This window comes from Girardinichthys multiradiatus, chromosome 12, assembly GCF_021462225.1.
Source record: "Girardinichthys multiradiatus isolate DD_20200921_A chromosome 12, DD_fGirMul_XY1, whole genome shotgun sequence".
Lineage (NCBI taxonomy): Eukaryota > Metazoa > Chordata > Actinopteri > Cyprinodontiformes > Goodeidae > Girardinichthys > Girardinichthys multiradiatus.
Window position 1 is genome coordinate 5,288,667 of NC_061805.1, and position 24,064 is coordinate 5,312,730.

Consider the following 24,064-nt stretch of genomic DNA (forward strand, 5'->3'; position numbering starts at 1 on the left):
TTTATGGATCCAGGAAGGCCTCTCTGCTATTTTCAGAGCTGTGGGCGTTGTCAGGAGTACTTGAAACGGCCCTTTCCACCAAGGAGTGCTCCAATCCTTCCGGTGGAGTGTCTTAATCAGGACCAGGTCTCCAGGCCTCATTCTGTGGGATAGGAGCAGAGATTATCGGCAGACCACTGGACATTTGTTCTTCTTTTGTCTGCAACATTTTATTCATCCACTCAGCTAATGAAGGTTCCTGTTGTGCTTTCTCTATTTCATTCATGTCAGAGGGCAGAGAAAACGGTCTGCCATGTACTATTTTTTGAGAATACAAATTCACATCAGCAACTTGGTGTCACGTGATCTCAGGCTCAGAACACAGTGGGTGGAGTTATACAATGATGTACAGTAGGTGGCAAATGGAGTAAGACCAGTTTGATTTGGAGTTATTCTCATCCATAATTAACCAGGGATAGGCATTCGGGCCATGGCCTCCCTGTTTCTTCCATTGTTTTCCTTAATCTTTAACTGAAACCCTAATGCATTAGAACTTAGTTCTATTAATTTATTTACAAAATGAGTTCCATTATCTGACCTTATAATCTGTGGGATACCATATGTGGGGAAGAAATGTGTCACTAGGTTCATCTATTACAACTAGGCAATATTTATTCCCCCGTGTTTGCAACAAATTATGCATGATCTGCAAAAATGATTTGCATAGTCAGAAATATTTATAGTGTAGCATTAATGCTTTACCAGATGTGACATATTCCCCCCTTGACACGTGGGTCTTCCCAATGTGTCACTGTAGCCGCTGTGTTTTATAACTTTTTTGGGAGGATTGGTTTATCTTCTATCTGATAGATGTCATCTTTTTTCTGTGCTCCTCTCTTTAGCCAGGCCTTTATTTCTGTCTTGGGTGCTGACTGTTGGGCGTCTTTCAGCACGTCCGTGTCTATAAATAGCAGATCTGACATTTTCTCTTTAATAGGTTGAAATGAGTTAGTTCTGTCCCTGATGATGTTTTAAAACCTCTATTTTGCCAAATCTTAGCATGGTGATGTACTGATCCGAAAACGTATTGGCTGTCTGTGTATATAGTAAGTATTTGTCCCTCATGTAATTCACATGCTCTTACTACAGCATATAATTCTGCTGTTTGGGCTGAGCATGTATTGGGTACAGATTTAGCTTCTATTATCCTATCGATGGTTGTTACTGCATAACCAACTCTATTCTTTCCATATTCATCTTTAGATGCTGAGCCATCTACAAACACAACACATGAATCTGGTATAAGAGTTTGAGAAATGTCTTGTCTGGGTTTTGTGTCTTCTTCAACTTTTGCTTTATAAGAATGTGGTTTTCCATCTTCTGCAGTAGGTATTAGAGTACTTGGATTTAAAGGGCACATCTTTTTAGAGTTATGTTTGGCTGTGATAATAATAGCGATGTCAGTGTGATATGCCTTGCATGTAGCGTCAGGTGCTTCTCTTAATATTCCTGACTTCAACATATCTTGTATTACTGGCTTAATACCTTCTTCAGCTTCTGGTTTTAAGGGGTATTGGCGGACTAATGGCCTTTTTTCAGATATTAGTTTAACCTTGTATGGTGGGAACCCCTTTATAAGCCCTACATCAGTTGATGATTGGGACCACAGTTCAGGTGGGACAGCAGATAGGGCAGGATGCATGTTGCTCTCAGCTAAGCCCTATATTTGTCCCTCTGCCTCATCTAAATGTATCCTTGGATGGACTTTGACTATCCACGCCAGAATGAGCTTCCAGATTCCTGTATTAGGATCCACTTTTGACAGTGTCAGTGCTGTTCCTGCAGAGGTTTAAAGCCTCTGTTTTTCCAAATTCTTATTATTCTTTTTTATCATATTTTATAAAGTAAGTCCTTATTACATTTAAAAATGAGATCACTATTTTTGGTAGTTGCTATTATTATAAATAATGCTTGGTTTAGTTCTTATTAAAAATAAAAAATAAAAACTCACTCACTGATGAACACAAAAAATGAAGGGCATATTATATCTTATAATCTTAGTTTATCTTACCCAGTTTTATAGGTACAACATACAGTTTCAGTCAGCTTTGTATTTAGTTCAAGTAACTAAAGTTTGTTTCAATTAACTCAAGTTTTCTCTATTTCAGTCCAGTCCAGTAATTCTGTTAAGGTTCATTTCATCTTATGTTAAGTTTGAGTCTAATTCAATCATTTTGAACCTGACTGGAAAAAGTCTAAACATCTGTTAAAATCTTTTTGTTTTACCATAGAGAACTGACCTAATATTATTATGGTAATGTTGAGGACTCTAATTTTTACATAACATGAAACAGACATTTATTTCACAAAAACAGAAAGTCAAACACAGACATTTGGCCACATGAAAGTTTAAATAACCTGTTTGTAAAAGAATTAGGAAAAATTCAAGACGGGTCTATGAACTTTCTTATGGTTATCAGTATTTTCAATAGAGGTAGAACCTTTGCCATCTTTATATGATTTTTCGAAAAAGATTCTGGAAACCTTATTAAGATATAAATTTGGCAAAGATCATCAGAACATCAGACCTTTATTAGCGCTTTTAAGGTCCCTCAAAGATGCATTACAATGAAATCAGTCATTCCCATTCACACACATTCACACACTACTTACTTATTTCTCTGTCAGAGTAATTTTATTTGCAAAAATTTGAACATAATTTGACTTCTATTATTCTTAAAATGCACATTGTATTCACCAAGAATCAATAAGGTGGTCTTAGTGGGTCCACCTTAAAGGTGTTGTCTGTTGGGTGTCATGTTATCATTGTCAGGTCAGTGAGGTTCATAAGTCAGTCAGAACCTTGGTCATTTGGTCTGTGCACATAATGTTTCATAGATCCAGCCTATGATTAGTCAGCAAAACGTCCACCTATAGGAGAAAAATTGATTGTTAATGAATGAGCTGCATTTCCTAGGAACACTGTCTTCCTCCTGGATGAGCATCACCTGTTGAAAAACTTTCATCATTGTTTGTTTCACATATTCAATCACATCTTTATATTATATCAGTAGATGAAGTTGTTAGTATCTCATGTAGACTGACATATACTGTTGCATTTGGAGAAGATCTCAGATTAAATAAACATAGTTAGAGCTTCAATCCAAGTTCATTTTGTGTCTGCAGACTTTAGCCAATTTTTCTTTTCTTTCTTTTTTTTTTTATACATAAAGAGCAAGATTCAAAACATTTTCAAAAGGCAGATTGTGGCAGAATGTAGACAAAACTGCTTATTGATTGACAAAATAACATTCAAGCACACAATCACCATATTAAAAGGCTCTACTTCTAGAGAATCACTAAACTTCTGGGGTCCGGTTTTGGCCCGCGGACCTTGAGTTTGACACATGCAGGGTAGAGTTACAATTTTATTTTTATTTTTTTTTCAGACCTTTCAGCAGAGACAGACTTCTGCTGTTTGCAGAAGTTTTATCTTTGTTTTCAGGCAGCTGCATCTCTTTGTCAAGGTCGTTTCACAGAGCTGAAATTTAACTTCTCTCAAAGAGGAAAAATCAAGAATGCAAACAATCTGAGCCAAATATGGAATTATTTCCCTGTAAAATGAATCTTTTGCATTTTATCATGATATTGTTAGTAGTATAACACCATATAATGATTTTTAAAGCACCTGTTTCTCACTAATGCTTGCCTACAAAATCTTTTACTCTCAGATTACTTCTTTAACAACATTCTGTTCTCTCTTCTCTAGTCATTGTTCACTGGGTTGTCCAGTTGGACAGTTTCCATGTTGTCCACATTGTCACCTCCTCTTTTAACTTCTTTTACCACGTCCTCTAAAACCACCTCTTAGTCTTTATAATTTGGGGCTACCTTGGTATTCTAACCTGGGATGGGTGGCAGTCCGCCCCCCTTTATTTGTTTTCAGTTAAGCTGAAAGTTTTTTCAGGTGCTTTTCTTAAGGCCTCAGTATTATGGCTATGTCAGTTAAAAGCTGCTCTTATTGTTGTTTTTTTAATTCATCTTTTTGTTTTAATCTGTTTATCAACTGTGAGCACTCAGGGACTGAAAAGTCCCCTTTGAAATTATAATCTGGCAAGGTTTTTTATTGTCTCTTGAATCTTTTGAATGCATAATCTCCAGTTTAAGATCCCCGTGTAGTTTTAGGATTTCAGTGATAATTAAGTTACCTGAAAATCCGTATTTTTATGCCATCGTGTACATATTTCTGTTAAATCAGAGATTTTTCTCTGTTCTTTCCCCATTGTTCTTTGTTATTTTTCTCTTTTTAGTTTTCATTATTTCTAATTTTAGATCCCCTTGTAATTTTAAGACATCCTTTGTATCTAATTTGCCCAAAAACCCATGTTTTTTATTTTTTATTCCATCTATGACAGATCATACCTGCTCCTTTTACATAGTTCTCCATAAACTTTACCTCCCCTTCTAAGTCAATTAGTTTACTTTGTTTCTTCCCCATTATGTTTTATGTTAGTTTAATTATAGTATAAATGTCCCAAATAAAAGGTCACTGGCATGAGACTTATGGAGAGGACATTAACACGCCCTTCTACTGCGACTAATTCGCAGCGGTGTTAATTTTCTGGAATGAAATCCGACCTGAATCTCCAAAGTCACCAGTACGTAGTTTTAATCTGGGCAAAAGAAAACACAGGACTAGCAGAATCCTGCTGATTCTATTAAAATGCTTAGTCCTCCATATACACACACAACACAGTCACACAGTTAGTTTCAGGTACCTTGTAATTTTTCTAAGTTAACTTGGTGTTATTTTATGAGCTCAGTTTACTCCGTTCTTTTTACTTTTATAGCGCTTATTCTATTCCCTCGCAGGGGAATAACCCTTAGTCGTTTTATTTGGCCCCCTTCTTGGCGGGGCCCTACCTTAATTTGTCACTATTCCTTTCACGGTGGAATAAAACCATCCCAATGCAGCGTCCTTACCTGCGACGCACTACCAACGACTTTTAAGTACTTTTCTTCTTTTATTTATATAGCGCTTACTCTATTCCCTCGCAGGGGAATAATCCTCAGTCGTTTTCTTTAATCCCCTTCACGGCGGGATTGTACTAAATTTGTCACTATTCCTTTCACGGTGGAATAAAACCATCCTAATGCAGCGTCCTTACCGGCGACGCACTACCAACGACTGTTAAGTACTTTTCCTATGAACTGTATTTTAAAACTGTCTCACCTCGGAGTTGACTTCTTGGTGACTCTCTGGACCCTGTGAGAGTCACCCGTGCCGAGGAAGGCAATAACCCACTGGCCAGGTGTGAATTCACACACACCGGGACTTTCCGCCACTCCGGCTAATGGAGGCTGTGCAGCGGTGCTTCGCTCGACGTCAGGCTTCCCCCACGGATCCCAGAGTCACTGTTAAAGCAAAGAGAAATAAGGTTATTGAATTAATCCGGCTTCGAAGGACCAATAAATGTTAGGTATTATTTAGTCAACTCAGAGGTAAGAACGATACAGTCATAGTTACTTGCAACAAGGGTAGCCCACTTTGCAGTGAAACTACAAAGTTTTTGACACCCTATCTCTTTATTTATATGCACAGTTCAACAGACAGTTCAGACAGGGTGTGTGTGTGTGAGACGGAAAGGAGGCTGGTTCACACAGAGATAACAATGATCTCACACACACAGGGAGGAAGGCATAGTGCAGGTGCCTTGCAACACAAGGTTTTTACATGAGTGATAACAAGTTTTTGCACCCATCCAACAGTTTTGTATGGAATTTTTTCCTTCATCTACGAGAAATGACCCCGTGGAAGTTGGTGCTTTATTTGGGATGTCCAATGTATAGTAATAGTTTGGGCTTCCCACTCCCTGCATTACATATACATTTTCAGGCCTTTCCCTAGCTATTTTTAATCCATCAGGAGTTGGCAATATGATTAGTTGTAAGGCGACCATTGCATCTCTACCTAATAGATTTACTGGACATTCTGGCAATATCAGTACCGAAAGTTGGCATGTTTTTCCTTCCGGGTCTCTGAGCCATATGGGTTCAGTCTCAGTAACCCTTTTTGTCACTCCTTGGGCTGCTCTGACCACAGCACAATTTCCACTAGGCTTTGCATGTGGTAGTGGCTCTCTGAGGGTGGTTCTACATGCTCCAGAATCACAAAGGAACGTGATAGGTGTGCCTTGTACTATCAATGTTATTTCTGTTCTAATTTTTTCTACATAGAACAGTTCTTCCAGATTTAATATATTTTCTCCCTCCTCAGTCAAAAGTACCCTTTCTGTCATTTCACCAAGGGGTTGTCTGCTCAGTTTCCCCTGCGGCTCTGGTGCTAGTCACGCACTATAGTTTTGTTGGGCAGAGCTACTTTGGCAGTCTCTAGCCATATGTCCCTCTTTTCCACAGGACCAGCATGCTCTTGGATTTTGTGCTCCAAAATGTCCTTTGCCTCTACCTCTTCCTCGACCTCTACCACGCCCCCTGCCTCGTGTTTGTTGATAATAAACTGCATTATCAAAACAGGCTGTCTCTTCCTCGTGGTAGAACACTGTGTCTTTTTGTTTGGTCTTTTTACTTTTTATAACTTTTTCTGCATGCAGGGCATGGTTGATGTAATCCTGTAATAAGCCTCCACTCATTCCCATGTAATGGCGGTTTACCCAGCCATGTATTTCAGGTGACGAACCTGAATGGAGTGCATTTTTTAACTGTTGTTGGAAGGCACTGTCTACATTTTCACTTGGTTCTAGACCACTGTGAACCTTGAACACCGTTCCCATTCTTGCTCTATATTCATCAAATGGTTCATCTGGTTTCTGTCGGCATCTTCCTATTTCAGTGTAATTTGCTCTCTTTTTATATTTAGCTTTAATTCTTTCCAATAGGGGGTTCACATGTTCTGTCAGATCATTACGGTCAGCAACTCGGTTGGTACCATCTGCTTGAGTAGGCGTATAAGTTCCTTTAACATGAAACCAGTCAGGGCCTAACTTGCACATCCACACCTGTTGTACTTCTGCTCCGTTCAGGTGATAAGAACGTCTGAGGTCTTCCATTTGTTTCAAACATTCCTCAACATCTTCTCTAGGGTGGGGAATGCCCTCTACTGCCTTTTTAATATCATCTTGTGTCCATGTTCGATATACCCTTATTACAGCCGGATCATTCTGTCCTGATCGTGGATTTGGAAGTTCTATCAGAGGGAAAGTCTGTACTTCAAGTCCCTCTTCCTCAAAACTTAGTAACTTTTGAGGTTCCCTGGGAGGGCTTAACACACTATTAAAGTCCCCAGATAGGGTTGTTGACCAGTTCCCTAGTGCACCGTTTTTCTGTAATTTAGGCTTACTTCCTATATCTTTTAGTGTATATTTAGGTGGATTTTTGGGAACTGGGGCGACAGGGGGAGCCGTAGGCTCAGTTATTTCATCTTCCCCAGCCGCCTCTTCATCTTGTTGGGCTAATTGTTGCTGTAAGGCTGCATAAGGACCTGAATATTCATCATCTTCCTTTCGGTGAAACATTATTTATTTTTCTTTTCATTTGTTTTTCATTTTGTTTACATTTGTTAGCTATTTTACCTTGTAAGTCTTTTAAGGCAGCCGTGGATAACTTTCCATTAAAGTTATAATGTTTTACCCAGTAACATAATGGTTCCACAGCTGTTGGTTCTTCCTTTTTTACTACTTTCCAATCTTTGCATGATAAATTATCAAGTAACTTTTGTTTTTCTTTACTTTGTCCCTTACCCATTTTTAGGCGACTTTTAGTTCCAGTATAGTTTTAACACCTGGTGTGTTCTAAATACTGGAAATACCTTTTAAACAAGATGGTGATCAACTAACCTGTTGCGGTAAAATTCACTTCAACCCGTTAAGGTGGAATTTTCTTGCCTACATGCATCCGCAACGGCTCACCATTTGTTCCTTGTTTAATTTATATGAAAAACAGTCACCTAGTGGTGGCTATTTTTCCACTCTCACACTCACTCGCTCCTTTTATTAGTTTCTTAACAGAGGACTCCGCCGTCCTTAACGTAGAATTTAATTAGTCTATTTCAACTAAGGGAGTCTACCCTCCTGCGGAATTTAACTGTATTCTTCTTAGTTTCCTAACAGAGGACTCCGCCGTCCTTAACGTAGAATTTAATTAGTCTATTTCAACTAAGGGAGTCTACCCTCCTGCGGAATTTAACTGTATTCTTCTCTTGTACCTGATAGTGTCTAGAATTGTCAGGGTTTTACTATTTTATTATTTTGTCATTCATCCCTCTTTTAATCATAAGATTTACTCACACTTCTCTGCGTCTTTGGAGTTCCGTCAACCCTTGGATTCCAGCTTGTCAGGGAGAACCAGTCCCGGAAAAGGTCTTTTTACCGTGGCCACGGAGTTTTACCTGGATCTCTCTCACCCGCTGGGATCGTCAGGTATCTTGGAATCCGGCTCTCGAAGGACCATTTAAATGTGAGGTTTAAACCCCAACACTCATTACAACATCTGTACAAAGAAAGACACAGAGAAGTTAGTTTGTTTTAACTTGCAAGGAGAGTGTCCCGGAGACTGTCTCAGTTACAATCCTCCAAACACACTCTGAAGACAGTCTCCGCTCTTCATGCTTTAATTAGAAAAGGAACGCCCTAGTTACATGAGGTTTCAAATGCTGAGGGAGTTTATCTTTATGTGAAAACAGACTGTTCTCACATCCTGTGCTCATGTTGCAACATCATATTCCTCTATGCACATAAGGAGATAACAACCATTCTCAATCAGTAATATAAACAGCACATCTAGATAGTAAATGAGTAATGTAGAATGAAAACTGAATAATGTATGTACATTTATCTAACAGAAACCCAGCATATTGCAATGAGTCATTGTCTTGCAGCATTTGCTTCTCCTGGATGAGCATGTAGCGACAGTGGACTTTTGCTTCCACTGTGTCGTTGACTTTGCAGAAATCCCTCATACTGAGTGTTCATGTAGCAACAGCGGAAAGGAAAACTTCCTTTTAACAGGAAGAAACCTACAGCAGAACCTGAGCGGTCATCTGCCACGAACAACTGGGGGTGTGAGAAGCCAGAGCATATGAAAAAAAAGAAAAAAGACAGAAGCACTGATCCATCAGTACTTTCTATGTTAAAGAAAAGTAAATAGTTAATGGCTGTAGTAACTCCTTCAGTGCCTCCATCTATGAGACAAAAACAGCTGGGTAGGTGCACTTTGAGCCAGTTTTAAATCTATAGGATGAAAGAGAGCACATACAGTTAGTTGGAATAAAAGCTCAGCCAATAGCTATGTCTAGGAGAGAGACAGGATTAAACACAGAAAGACATGGCGAGGTGTAATATCTATAAAAAGAGAATATTAAATTGTGCGGCACCAGTAGCTTAGTCCATGCCTCCCTCCGGGAAGGTGTCATAGCTAAGCAACACCAGGCCAAGTGTTCTGTGAATAGAAAAATCAGCAAATGATGCAAAATTGGAGAGTAGTAGCAGAATGTGGCAGAGTGAGGGACAGTGGTAATTTTGTCCTCCAGCAGCCTAAGTCCATAGCAGCATAACAACATAGGTGGCCTACGATATCCTTATCCACTCTAGCAATACATTTATCAAAAGGAAAGTTTTAAGCCTGATCTTAAAAGTAGACATCTCTGCCTCACTGACTAAAACTGGAAGCTGGTTTCACAAGAGACAAGCCTGATAACTAAAAGATTTAAACCCTGCAGCTGACACGGCACCCCAGACCATCACTGACTGTGGGTACTTGACACTGGACTTCTGGCATTTTGGCATTTCCTTCTCCCCAGTCTTCCTCCAGACTCTGGCACCTTGATTTCCGAATGACATGCAGAATTTGCTTTCATCCGAAAAAAGTACTTTGGAACACTGAGCAACAGTCCAGTGCTGCTTCTCTGTAGCCCAGGACTGGGGAATGCGGCACCTGTAGCCCATTTCCTGCACAAGCCTGTGCACGGTGGCTCTGGATGTTTCTACTCCAGACTCAGTCCACTGGTTCCGCAGGTCCCCCGAGGTCTGGAATCGGCCCTTCTCCACAATCTTCCTCAGGGTCCGGTCACCTCTTCTCATTGTGCAGCGTTTTCTGCCACACTTTTTCCTTCCCACAGACTTCCCACTGAGGTGCCTTGATACAGCACTCTGGGAACAGCCTATTCGTTCAGAAATTTCTTTCTGTGTCTTACCCTCTTGCTTGAGGGTGTCAATAGTGGCCTTCTGGACAGCAGTCAGGTCGGCAGTCTTACCCGTGATTGGGGTTTTGAGTGATGAACCAGGCTGGGAGTTTTAAAGGCCTCAGGAATCTTTTGCAGGTGTTTAGAGTTAACTCGTTGATTCAGATGATTAGGTTCATAGCTCGTTTAGAGACCCTTTTAATGATATGCTAATTTTGTGAGATAGGAATTTTGGGTTTTCATGAGCTGTATGCCAAAATCATCCGTATTAAGACAATAAAAGACCTGAAATATTTCAGTTAGTGTGCAATGAATCTAAAATATATGAATGTTAAATTTTCATCATGACATTATGGAAAATAATGAACTTTATCACAATATGCTAATTTTTTGAGAAGGACCTGTATGATCTCTCTCTTTTTCATCAGAACTCTTGCTGCAACATTTTAGATCAGCTAAAGGCTTTTACCTGCATTCTGTGGGTGTCCTGACGTAAAGAGTTACAACGGTCCAGCATTCAAGTAACAAATGCATGGATTACTTTTTCACTTTTGGACAGGATATTTCTAACTTTGGCAATATTCCAGAGGTAAAAGAAGGACATCGTAGAAATCTGTTTAGTATGGGATTGAAATGACAAAAACAACATCAATGTTCTTTACTTTATTACCATAGGCCAATTTAATGCCATCAGGATTAAGTAATTGATGAAGAGGTTTCTTTATCAAAGACCCCAGTCCAAAGATAATGTCTGAATTTATAAACAGAAACGTTTAAGTCAAGACATGCCTGTAGTCTACCTAATAAATATAGCAGAGTAACTGTGGAATTTTATCCCATGCTGTCTGATATTTTTGGCATTTGGAAGCATATGTATAGTAAAGAGGTTTGACTCAAGCAGTGAACCCTGTGGTATTCCGCAAGTAACCTTGTAGTTCGAAGAACATTTAATATTTACAAACTGGAGTCTGTCAAAGAGATAAGTTTTAAACCAGCCAAGTGCTGTTCTCTTGATCCTACAGCATGTCCAAGACTTTCTAAGAGAACATTGTGATTGACTGTATCAAATTCAGCACTGCGATCTTACAGGACCAGTATGCCATGACAATATCATTAGTGACTTTCACCAGTGTTGTTTCAGTGTACCTTGAAAAAATAACACATAAAGGCCTCTAGTCCCACAAAAAAGCAAGCTCAACTGGGTCAGAACAGTCCAAACACACATCAGGTTATACAGTTACCTCCAATCCTGCCTCACTTACTGAGGACAAAGTAATCATGTTTAAATGGATGGCAATGATTTTTTTTTTTGTAATGGAATCAGTTTTATTTATAAAGAATCCCATAAAGTCATTACTACTGGGGAAATGGATGACTCAACACAGCTATAACTGTGTGTAAGAATGGCAACTGTACTAAAAAGAAAACTAGAATTATTCTTGCTCTTTTCTATTAATGATGAAAAATATGCAATTTTAGCTTGACAAAGGGTCTTTTTATACAAAAGACTTTTCCAGATTAAGAAGGGCTTCTTTAGATGTGTTGAGGGCCATTTGTGCTCTAATTTCTTAGTGTTGGGCTTTAAGATATGCAGCTGTGAATTGAACCAGGGAGCGATCCTTCTATGAATAATTATGTTCTATTTTAAGGGGGCTACATTGTAACAATCAATTTGTGAAAAGGTAAATATTAAGTTGCTGCATCCTGCTGTGTTTGTAATACTGACAAAATTATAAATAAAACAAATTTTTTAAAAGTTGTTACAGCATTCTCTGATAAATATTTGAAGTAGTGAAATTTTCTTTCAGGTGGAAATTAAACTCAAAGGTTATTAGAAATGGTCAGACAAGACAGGGTTATGAGCAAATACTGTTATTTGTTCACACTCAGTGCTTTATTTCAGCACAAGTTCCAGAATATGAAGACAAGAGTGAGTAGGTTTGCAGATGTTTTGAGCAAAGCCAATGAAATCCAAGATTACATTAAAGGCTACGTTTAGGTTATCATTGTCAGTTACAAAATGAATGTTAAAATCCCCAACTATAATTTACCTTATCTGTATTTAACACTAAATCAGATAAGAAGTCTGAAAACTGATCTAAAACTTTGCAGTATGAGCCTGATGGACAATACAAGACGATAAACAAGTGGTTTTAGTGCTTTGTGATTTGATTGAGGAAAATTAAGGTTAGATATTCAAAATAATTGTAGCTGTTAATAAGCCTGTGATTGAATAAGAAATCTGACTGAAAGATTGTTGCTACCCCTCCTTCTCATTTAGTGTTTCAACAAATGTAATAATTCAAATATTTAGAGCTGACTAATGTATAGTAACATAAGCTGCTTTTCCACCAAAAGCCCTGGGATTTAATGCCCCGGATTTGTTTTACCCAGGTAGAAGGGATCCTGGGAAATTTGTGTACCTTCTGTTTCTATTGCTCAGACAGGCCACTGAACATTTGTCTAAATCAGCCTGATTACGTATTGGGAGGTTGTGAAGAAAACTGCACTGCACCTCCAGTCCAGCAGTTGGCAGTAATAAGAAACCAAACGCTAAACAACCAAAGCCTAAGAAGCCGTATCTTTATTTTTCGAACAAAACAGTATACATGTGACATTGTACACATCAAGTTGACTAAAAGAACATAGACAAGAATAGAATAATAAACATACAAAAATACAAATTGAGTTGAAAATAAAATGCCAGGGGTTTCAAAACCTTTAAACACATAAAATCAAAGAATATTAAAATGTACATGTTTTCAAGGTTATTTTATTCTTGCTGTCCATTATGGAGAACATGTAGTGTTTTATATACAAATGTAATTCAGTGAAATTTGGCTTACAAATGGAGAACTTGGATTTGTGAATATAGAATTTTCTCCCTTTAAAAGACTCCTAGCTAATAAATCATTTTTTGTTTCGACTGACGAATAATATTAGGTGATGACCAACTTTAAATTCCTTTCCATTATTCCTTAAGTTTGCACTGGATTCATGAACAGAAACAGTTTATATCATTATTTTACATTGAAGATTTTTGTATTTTAATGTTTAAGCTAATGGTGAACTAATGTTTAAATGGGCTATACAAATACATTTGACTTGACTTAGATCTACAGGAAAAGATAAATCTATCCAAATGGGAAGTGCATTAAATTAATAATTGTTTTGTATCAACATTTTGCTCCATTCTCAGTTTGTTCTTGGAGATCCTTAATGACTCCTCAGATGTTGATGAAATCAAGTTTCAAGAGGATGGAACCTGGTGCCCAATGAGACCAAAGAAAGATGCTGCCAAGGTCTCTGTTCATGCAGTTGGAAAAGTAGAATGTAAGTACATAATATTTTTTTACCCAGCCCATCATTATATATACACTTGCAAAGCATGTAGAGGTAGGTGCTCTTCAACTGAGTGACGGAATCAAGACAATCAAGAAAATCACATTGTGTGATTTTTAAGTACTTTATTTGCGTTTTATTAGATGACCTAAGTATTTGATACATCAGAAAAAAGAAACTTAATATTTGGTACAGAAACCTTTCTTTGATGTATTTCTTGACAAGGTTTGCACACACTGCAGCAGGGATTGTAGATCACTCCTCCATACAGATCTACTTCAGATCCTTCGGGTTTTGGGGCTGTCACTGGGCAATATAGACTTTCAGCTCCCTCCGAAGATTTTCGATTGGGTTCAGATCTGGAGACTGGCTAGGCCACTCCAGGACCTTGAGATGCTTCTTACAGAGCCACTCCATAGTTGCTCTGGCTCTGTGCTTCGGATTGTTGTCACGCTGGAAGACCCAGCCTCGACCCATCCTTCAGTGCCTTAATGCGGGAAGGAGGTTGTTGGCTAAGATCTCTCGATACATGGCTCCATCCATCCTCCCCTCTATACGGTGCAGTCGTCCTGTCTCCTTTGCAGAAAAGCATCCCCAAAGAATGATGTTTCCACCTCCATGCTTCTGTACTCATCCTTCTTCTTCCTCCAAACATAGCAAGTGGAGTTTAGACCAAAAAGCACCATTTTTGTCTCATCCGACCACATGACCTTCTCCCATTACTCCTCTGGATCATCCAGATGGTCAATGGCAAACTTCAGACGGGCCTGGACATGCGATGACTTGAGCAGGGGGACCTTGCGTGCGCTGCAGGATTTTAATCCATGGCGGCGTAGTGTGTTACTAATAACACACTACGCACACTAACAGCTCTCTTCAGGTCATTGACTAGATCTTGCTGTGTAGTTCTGGGCTGATCCCTCACCTTCCTCATGATCATTGATGCCCCACGAGGTGAGATCTTGCGTGGAGCCCCAGACCGAGGGAGAATGACCGTCATCTCGTCTTCCATTTTCTTATAATTGCGCCAACAGTTGTTGCCTTCTCACCAGGCTGCTTTGCTATTTTCCTGTAGCCCATCCCAGCCTTGTGCAGGTCTACTATTCTATCCCTGATTTCCTTATACAGCTCTCTGGTCTTGGCCATTGTGAAGAGGTTGGAGTTTGTTTGATTGAATGTGTGGACAGGTGTGTTTTTATACAGATAACGAGTTCAAACGGGTGCAGTTAATACATGTAATGAGTGAAGAACAGGAGGGCTTCTTTAAGAAGATGTATGCGCATATTTATGTATGGATGAATTTATGTGACTGATTGATTGAACACTCAAATAACGCATCCTAGATCTGAATGAATTAAATATTCTCATTGTTCTGTACAAAGTTGAATGTGCTGACAACAAAATCACACAAAAATCATCAATGGAAATCAAATTTATTAACCAATGGAGGCCTGGATTTGGAGTCACACACAAAACTAAAGTGGAAAAACACACTAGAGGCTGATCCAACTTTGATGTAATGTCCTTAAAACAATTCAAAATGAGGCTCAGTATTGTGTGTGCCCTCCACGTGCCTGTATGACCTCCCTACAACGCCTGGGCATGCTCCTGATGAGACGGCGGATGGTCTCCTCAGGCTACCTCTGGCGAGCACATGGACGGCCATGCGGTCCTCCAAAGAAATGCCACCCCACACCATTACTGACCCACTGCCAAACCGGTCATGCTGAAGGATGTTGCAGGCAGCAGATCGATGTCCACGTTGTCTCCAGACTGTCATGTCTGTCACATGTGCTCAGTGTTAACCTGCTTTCATCTGTGAAGACCACAGGGCACCAATCCTGGTGTTCTCTGGCAAATGCCAAGCGTCCTGCACGGTGTTGGGGCTGTGAGCACAACCCCCATTTGTGGACATCGGGCCCTCATACCATCCTCATGGAGTCGGTTTCTAACAGTTTGTGCAGACACATGCACATTTGTGGCCTACTGGAGGACATTTTGCAGGGCTCTGGCAGTGCTCCTCCTGTTCCTCCTTGTACAAAGGCGGAGGTAGCGGTCCTGCTGCTGGGTCGTTGCCCTTCTACGGCCTCCTCCACGTCTCCTGGTGTACTGGCCTGTCTCCTGGTAGCACCTCCAGGCTCTGGACACTACGCTGACAGACACAGCAAACCTTCTTGCCACAGCTCACATTGATGTGCTATCCTGGATGAGCTGCACTACCTGAGCCACTTGTGTGGGTTGTAGAGTCCGTCTCATGCTACCACGAGTGTGAAAGCACCACCAACATTCAAAAGTGACCAAAACATCAGCCAGAAAGCATAGGTACTGAGAAGTGCTCTGTGGTCCCCACCTGCAGAACCACTCCTTTATTGAGTGTGTCTTGCTAATCACCAAAGATTTCCCCCTGTTGTCTATTCCATTTGGACAACAACATGTGAAATTTATTGTCAATCAGTGTTGCTTCCTAAGTGGACAGTTTGATTTCACAGAAGTTTGACTTACTTGGAGTTATATTGTGTTGTCTAAGTGTTCCTTTTATTTTTTTGAGTAGTGTGTGTGTGTATATATATATATATATATATATATATATATATATATATATGTTTGTGACTCTGTGTTTACAGATTAAGGAATTATGAGGTGAAGGGATCTATAAAATGTTGTTTATGGTGTTGATAGAACAAGCTTAATCATTACAGTTTTATCTTTCAGCCACAACTCCTTTACATCAGACATTAGTGGTATCCCATTCTGTGGAACCCAGCTTCACCAAGAAAACAGATGTAATTGATTTGACGCTAGAAAGCTCCTCCTCTTCTGATGATGAAGAAACAAACACAATCCCTCCAGCTAAGAAGCAGTGCATTTACATCTCCAAGAATGAGGAAATGCATCCAAAGGGGTAAGTGGAATTTTGTGCTGTTTGTTTTTTAAAATAAACATAACTTGATTTGTCATGAACAATGCTGTTTCTAAATTCTTATTCTCTTTTTATTTGAAACATAGTTTAAAACTTATACGAATATTGGGATACTAAAGTATACAAAAGCAAAATATTAGCCCTTTGTTTAAAAAAAGCTTTAGAGTTAGAAGCACAAAGCTATTAGTGTGTGCTAAATTAAATGCTAAAAGAAGTAAATGTGCTTCTAATTCTAAAACTAGACGCAAAGGCAGAATTTCTCCAAAAATTGCTTCACCAGGCATTCTTTGCTGATGCAATTTGCCTACATATAAATGAGCTGTTATGCACACATTTAGTTATCTAAATAATCCTAATATTTTTGCAAATGCTTTTTTATGTAAACAAAGCTGTCAAATACAAAAGATGAGGAGCAATTTGAGTAGACGATGGGAAGACACGGGGGTGAAGCGAATTACTGGAAGCTCTGGAAGCAGTGGAAACGTCCGAAGACAAAGAACGTACCATATAAACAGTGTTTGTAACAACACACTAAACAGGCAATGTATAGTTAGTCCGTTTTGTTGCACTCGCGGATGCTGAACATATGCAAATGAAGACATTGTACATACCATTCTTACACGGAGTCATCATCTCCTTTGCTGTATTAACTGTAGTTCATGGATGCTCTCTTTTTGCATTAGAAGGAACAATGCACTCTGCTCAACAAGCTTCACTGACTTGCTACCACGCTTTTACCCTGCGTTGTCTAACACCCACTGGTAATTACTCATGCTTGGTTCCCAGAACTGGTGTAAACACGCATTGGTTCTCAACAACAAATCAAAGTTCGCAAGCACCACGGAATGAACCCGTTCAAGAATGAGAATTCTTTCGATGGAAAAACACTTCATGGGATTTTTCAGAGACACAGATTAGGTGAGCACGCTTGTCAAGCTTTGGTAATGGGGACGCTACACAGCTTTGCTCAAAATCTACCTGGCTAATGTCTGTGGATCTGCCGCAGACAATTTCTGAGCATATGTCCGTTTGGATCGAGACCATTTGCATATACAACAACAAAAATCCACTTCAAATCTGAGGAAGCAGCGTTGGACCAAAGAAAAGGCTTACAGCAGTGGGGACCAGATCCTGTATAAGCAGGCAAGTCACAAACTGACCAAGGAGATCAAGGCAGCCAAGAGAAACTACAGCAAGACGTTTAAAGGAGCTATTCAGCTAGCATCCCTGCTCCTGTTTGGAGAATCTTGAATGTCATTACTTGCAACAAGAGCCCGTCAAGGCATTTGGGATCACCCCCAGACTGGTTGCCGACATCAACAGCTTCTTCTGTGGGTTTGAAAACCAGCCATTCACACCTCAGGACTACCAACACTGCCTACCTATTTGGATTTGGAGTAACTATTGCAAATGTTTTCCTCCAATACAATGTTTTTTAAGTTTTCAGAAGTGCCTCATCAGGTTGGTACCTGAATTTTTATTTTAACTCAGGAGTTCTTTTGTCTTGTACTCTATCTGCCTCCCTCTGAAAGAAAATAAAATTCTTTCAAAGCCAGTCATTTAAAGGCATAAAAATATTATCTAGCAACATAATTTTTCAATTTTCTGAATTTGTAACAACTTTTTTTTTTTTTTACTGTTGGTTAGTCTGTCATGTTCTTAATTTTCTGTTATTGTCGCCATTGTTTCTTTGTCATTCTCTTTCAGTCAAACAAAGATATTTGGTGATGAATTTATAAAAACTTAGTTTAGACCTTAAAGTTGGTTAGTGATATGAATACAATACGATTTATCACATGGAATGTGCAAAGAATTGGAACTAATACTAAACAACATGGATCAACTAGAAAAACTTAAGCCGACATTTGCCCCTTTTCCACCCAGGGTAGCTCCCCATAGCAGTCCTCCAGCAGAGCACGTGTAGTCGGGACCCTCCTATTCAATATCTACATGCTCCCCCTAACTCAGATTTTAATAAACAACAACATAAGTTATCATAATTATGACACACAGCTATATGTTAAGATGTCACCAGGTGACCATGAACCCATTCAAGCGCTGGGTATATGCTTAGAAGAAATCAATGCATGGATGGGCCTACATTTTCTTCAGCTGAATCAAAACAAAACTGAAGTAATAATTTTTTTGGACCAAAGGAAGAGCGTTTAAAAGTTAGCACACAGCTTCAGTTAATACAGCTAGAAACCACCAGTCAGGCTCCAAACCTGGGTGTAGTGATGGACTCAGACCTGGACCTTCAGAGGCACATAAAGGTAGTAACTAGATCAGCCTTCTATCACCTAAAGAACATCTCCAGGATTAAAGGACTAATGTCTCAGCAGGACCTTGAAAAACTAATTCATGCGTTCATCTTTAGTAGAATTGATTACTGGAACGGTGTCTTCACAGGTCTGCCTAAAAAGTCAATCAGACAGCTGCAGTTGATCCAGAACGCTGCTGCCCACGTCCTCACTAGAACTAAGAAAGTGGAGAACATCACCCCGGTTCTAAAATCCCTACACTGGCTCCCTGTAGGTCAGAGAATAGACTTATAGAATAGCAGATCCACCACACTGACACTGGTCAACATCCATGGAACTGATGGTAAGATAGTGGATCTTATAATTACCCGGGTCTTCACCTGAACAAGTAATTGGACTGGAGTTACAACACTGATGTTCCTTACAGGAAGGGTCAGAGCAGACTGTACCTTCTAAGGAGGCTGAAAGAGTTTTGAGTGCAAGGTGCTCCTGATAATCTTTTTGTAGCATCAGTCATCTTCTGTGGTGTAGTTTGTTGGAGCAGCACCTTATCTACAGCTGAGAGGAAACAGCGGGATCATTTCATTAGGAACGCCAGCTCTGTCCTAGGATGCCCCCTCGACCCAGTGCAGGTGCTGCGAACCAGAAGAACTCTGGCAAAAATAACATCACTGCTGGACAATGTCACCCACCCTACGCATGGAGAACTTGCAGAACTTGAGAGCTTCTTTAGTAACAGACTGCTGCATCCTAGGTGCACAGAAGGAACATTATCGAAGATCCTACCTCAATTTTTTCCCTTACTGTACAGTTTTATTCTTAATTTTTGTTTTATTATCTATAGTGTTTAACGTTGTGTGTAACTGCATGGTTCTATTTGCCTTTCACTTTGCTGCTGATACACCTGAAATTTCCCCACTGTGGAATAATAAAGATATTTTTATTCTATTGTCTTTAAACCATAGTTGTCTCCTTCTCAAACAGTTCTTCATCTCGCTATTCTTGAACTGTTTTCATTGAAAGCTGAAATCTTGAATCCACAGCTTTAAGAATATATTAACACAAGATATGTGATGTGTTGATTGTGATCTTGAATTGTGACCAGTTTGTTGTTTTCTATCAGTGTGTTGACATACCAGCCTTCTGTGCGTATGCCGAATGTTACGGACCTGGAGCAGTCATACCTTACCTCAGCACTTGCTGAGTATGCAGTTCCTTTTCACCCATCTACCCTGGCTTCTATTCCTACAGAAATGCAACGTGAGTTGGTTAGATGTTTCCATATTTCCAACTGACAGATAAATAAAAATTTGCATAATGCCTAAGTAGTATTACTAATATTTGTTTTGCTGTTTCTTACTTATAGGCCTGGATTTGTTTTCTTTAATTCCAACAGAACCTCAGGTAGGCTCCGTGTTTTTCTTGTTCAGATAGTCTCTGTTAAACATTTGACCATTTTCCCTTGAACCTAATGTGTGGAAAACAAAGCTTAAATCAGTTATTTGAAGGTGAATGAAAGAGATGTTACACGAGTTCCAAACTGCCACAGAGTCAGCTGAGCAGCATAACAGACTAACAGGCGAATTGATGTTGGTGTAAAATTACTAAAGCACTCCTGATCAAAATCCTAAGACCAGAAAGAAGTTGGAGCTAGCTTTTCGCACATCTGAATCCTAACCAGGTTGTAAGTGGATCTTTAAAATGCAAAATGAAACAGGGACGAAAGACAAAACAAATACCGCAGGCAATTTATTAAAAACAATGAAACAACTAAATAACGTTTATCTGCAGATCAAAAAATAAAAACCATATCCTTAAAAAAATCATCAAAACTGAACTAAAATTGTTGAAAAAGGGTTCAGTAATGATCACTAATCTTAATGCTCACTTTAAACTTTTCTAGACGAGCTTTATTACCTGTCAGCTGGTGGGAAATGTTGATCCATGAGGTGATAATAGCTTTGTGAAGGGCATCCACAGTGTGAATCTGACTGAATCTGTTTCTACAATCCTTCCTCGTCATCCAACCCTTAGTGTTTTAATTGGAATTTACTTCAGGTGAATATGCAGGATGGTCCAAAATAAGGATGTTATTTCCCAGGAAAAGTCCTTTGTGAGACAGGCGTGAACTGCAGCGTTCTCCTGTTGAAAGACCTGGTCATCACCACACCGACGACGACCCATAGTCAACAGGTTTGGCTGCTGCAACATTTCCATTTAGCCAACTGCAGTTTGCACATCCTAAAGCTCAATTGGTCCATTGCAGGAGCATCTCCCAGATCATGATGGGGTTCCAGTGGGCTCACTCCCCATGTCAGTAACGTTGGAGGTTATCATGACCACCCAGATACATTTTTTTCTCATCTGAAAAAATAAAACTTTGTCTTTTACAGATTCACAATTTTAAATGACCATCCTATTCTGTTCCGACATCATAGAGATTGAAAGTTGCAAGAGGCCTTACTTTTGCAGATCAAAAATCCTGCCGGCTTCAATGGACAGAAAGCTTTTACCTTACAACTGAGGTTCTTGAATGCCTAAAGGAAAGTGACAGTAAAGCCAAAATTATGTGCATATTTTGGCTATTTAAGGCTAATGGTTATAAACTTTTAATGAGCTGATGAACAGCCTGTCTAAATACAGTTGTAATATTCTGCTACTCTGTTTTGTGTCCTGCTCCTGTTTCATCTTTTTGACATTTTTAAGCTCTACTTACAACTACCAGTTTGAAAGAAAATACAAATTCTAACTTTTCTTCTGATTTTTATATTTTTTTTATCAAGAGGAATAAAGAGCTATTAGGTCATCTGAATGATAATTATGACACCCACATAAGCAGATTATAGGAACAGATCCACCCAAGTTGCATTTTTGTGATATTCATGAAATATCTGGGCAAATTTCAACATGTGATCTAACAGATGTGATTTTAAAAGAGCCTTAAAATATTTTCATATAAACAGCTCAAAGCAATATTAAGATTTTAAGATGTAGAGCAATGCAACTCTGTTAGTAGGCAGTGATTTTAAAGCAGTTCTTTCTTCCTTCTCAGCACTTCAGACCCCAAATGTATTTGGAAAACCTGTCAGGCAGCATGCACAGCACTGTGGCACCCAGCACTAGCTCTGCTTTGGTCTCCTCTACCTCAAGCAGCAACTATAATGCCAGTGGCCACGCTGCCACCTCCATCCATGATACAAGAGTCATCACAGGAGGGGGAGGTTGCACTAGAGAAGTGACTGGAAGTAGCCTGTCGGATATTATTTCACTGGACTGAACCACATTCCTCTACACCTTTTAATGCCTATTTTAAAGGCTTTCAATAGTAGTCTAAATTTAGATGTCATGGTAAATAGTGTTCAGATTTCTAAGCTCTGTTGAACTTTTTGGCATTCTCTAGAGCTATTTTTCTTGGATTGATTAAATAGAAAGAGAGCAAAAACTCAAGTTACATTTTATAAAGTCAGATTACAACACGGTTTTGTAAGTTATTTGAAACTTTTTAAGTTGTTATATTATTCAAGGAAAGTGTACAAAAATTCCATCTGAGCAGTACTTAGTGGAGAGGTATCCTGAGAATGAAAAAGCTCTAATCATTTGGAAAAAATACTCATCATAGACCGGCTAGAAAAAGCTAAGGGGGAGTGGACTTAAAGAAGCCTGGATGAGAAAAATAAGTAAAAAATCAATGTTTTGTGCTGAACGAACATTGGGTAGGTTTGCTGAGGATAATGGTTGGATAACATGCAGTTCCAATGACACAAATATACTTGCAGGAAGATACAAGAGGCTCAAAATGAGAGAAACCCTTTAATAACACACAATATTGGCATGAAGGGAGTAGATGAGAGATGATCAGTAATTTGTGGTGTATCAGGACAACTAAAACTAACTCGTCTTGGCTACAAACATTGATAATGTGTGAATAAAAAAGATGAGTCTTTTTTACTTTCCTGAGGTAGTGTGTTATTCATAGGAACAAAATGATGTGGTATTTGCTTTGAAAATTACAAGGCATCACAGTTGTTTCAGATCAGTGGCAATGTATTATCTATATCTAAATGTGTTTAGTTAACTGGAAATTGTTACTGAAAGAGCTGCATGTAAGAATATTTCATTCACAGACGGACAAGATATTTTGGTCCATTTAACCAGCCCCACTAAGAGTTAAAAAAGATGCCAAGGGTGAATTATGCATATAATTCTCTAGAAGGTTTTTTTGCACAACAAATGTGTGTACTCAAAGTCTACTTACTGTAAAGCCCTTGTATGAGGTAATTTTGTTACACAGGTCTGGATGAATGAACATATCAAAATTAGTTTCTCATTGTTTGCTACTCCTTTTTAAGTGTTTTATTTACTTTAAAAACTGCCAACAAAATGTTTGTTAAAGCAGGAAAATCAGAAAGAGACAGAACTGCTAAAAACTGGAGCCATGACCAAGAAAAAATTTATCAGAATTGTTTTTCCTACTTTCAGCAATTGTTTAATCTGACCTTGAGAGAAAATACATAAAATTACTTAATCACTGAGCCACATTCCTCTATGACAATGTAACCAGACTTAAAAGTACTTCATTTTATTTATCAAAATTGTGTAGCTATCCTAAACAATGATTTGTGTCTCATTTGTCTTTGTTCCTCTGTTTATCTGTTTTCTTGTGGAACAGTTTGTATTTTTTTAATAATCATTTTAAAAGGAAAACTTAAAAGTTTTTTAAGATTAAAAAAAATGTTTCATAGATTTAATTAGTGGAAACAGTCCCTTTATGAGTGGAATTTTCCCACATGCTGACTAGGACAAAACCACTCTGAAATGTTACCAGTTCATGAACATAAAAAAAAACGGTAACAGCCATCAATACACTTTCACAGAACCTAAACGTGGTGCACTTTTTGCAATTCAATTCAGATTATTTGTATAGCGCCAATTCACAACACATGTCATCTCAAGGCACTTTACAAAGTTAATTCAATCAAAACACAGAGATTTAAAGTCATAGTCAAACTACATACAATTCCAATTGATCCTAATTACCAAACAGTGCAATTCAATTTACTATTCAAATTGGTCAAAAGGTTTTCTAAGGAAACCCAGCACACTGCAATGAGTCAGTGACTTGCAGCATTTACGCCTCCTGTCCATGCAACAGTGGACAATCAGATGTATGATGGAGCTAGATCATTAAGGGCTTTATATGTGAGGAGGATAATTTTAAATTCTATTCTGGATTTAACAGGGACCCAATGAAGGGAAGCTAAAATATGAGAAATGTTGCAGCAAGAACTCTTGCTGCAACATTGTGAATCAGCTGAAGGCTTTTAACTGCAATTTGTGGACATCCTGATAGTAAAGAATTACAATAGT

General features: G+C 38.9%; 1 protein-coding gene across 3 annotated transcripts in view; it reads left to right on the forward strand.

Moving 5' to 3' along the window:
- pias2 (protein inhibitor of activated STAT, 2) overlaps window positions 1–23,445 on the forward strand; it is a 59,723-nt gene extending 36,278 nt beyond the window's left edge. For 2 of the 3 annotated variants that reach the window (XM_047381352.1, XM_047381351.1), the window contains exons 10-14: window positions 13,374–13,507; window positions 16,229–16,418; window positions 19,821–19,957; window positions 20,064–20,101; window positions 21,750–23,445. In XM_047381352.1, coding sequence (XP_047237308.1) covers window positions 13,374–13,507; window positions 16,229–16,418; window positions 19,821–19,957; window positions 20,064–20,101; window positions 21,750–21,974 — 724 coding nt within the window. In that variant the 3' untranslated portion in view covers window positions 21,975–23,445. Of the gene's footprint in view, window positions 1–13,373; window positions 13,508–16,228; window positions 16,419–19,820; window positions 19,958–20,063; window positions 20,102–20,798; window positions 20,891–21,749 lie in introns of those variants that run through there. The other variant, XM_047381354.1, reaches the window with a different exon arrangement.
- Window positions 23,446–24,064: the final 619 nt, after the last annotated feature.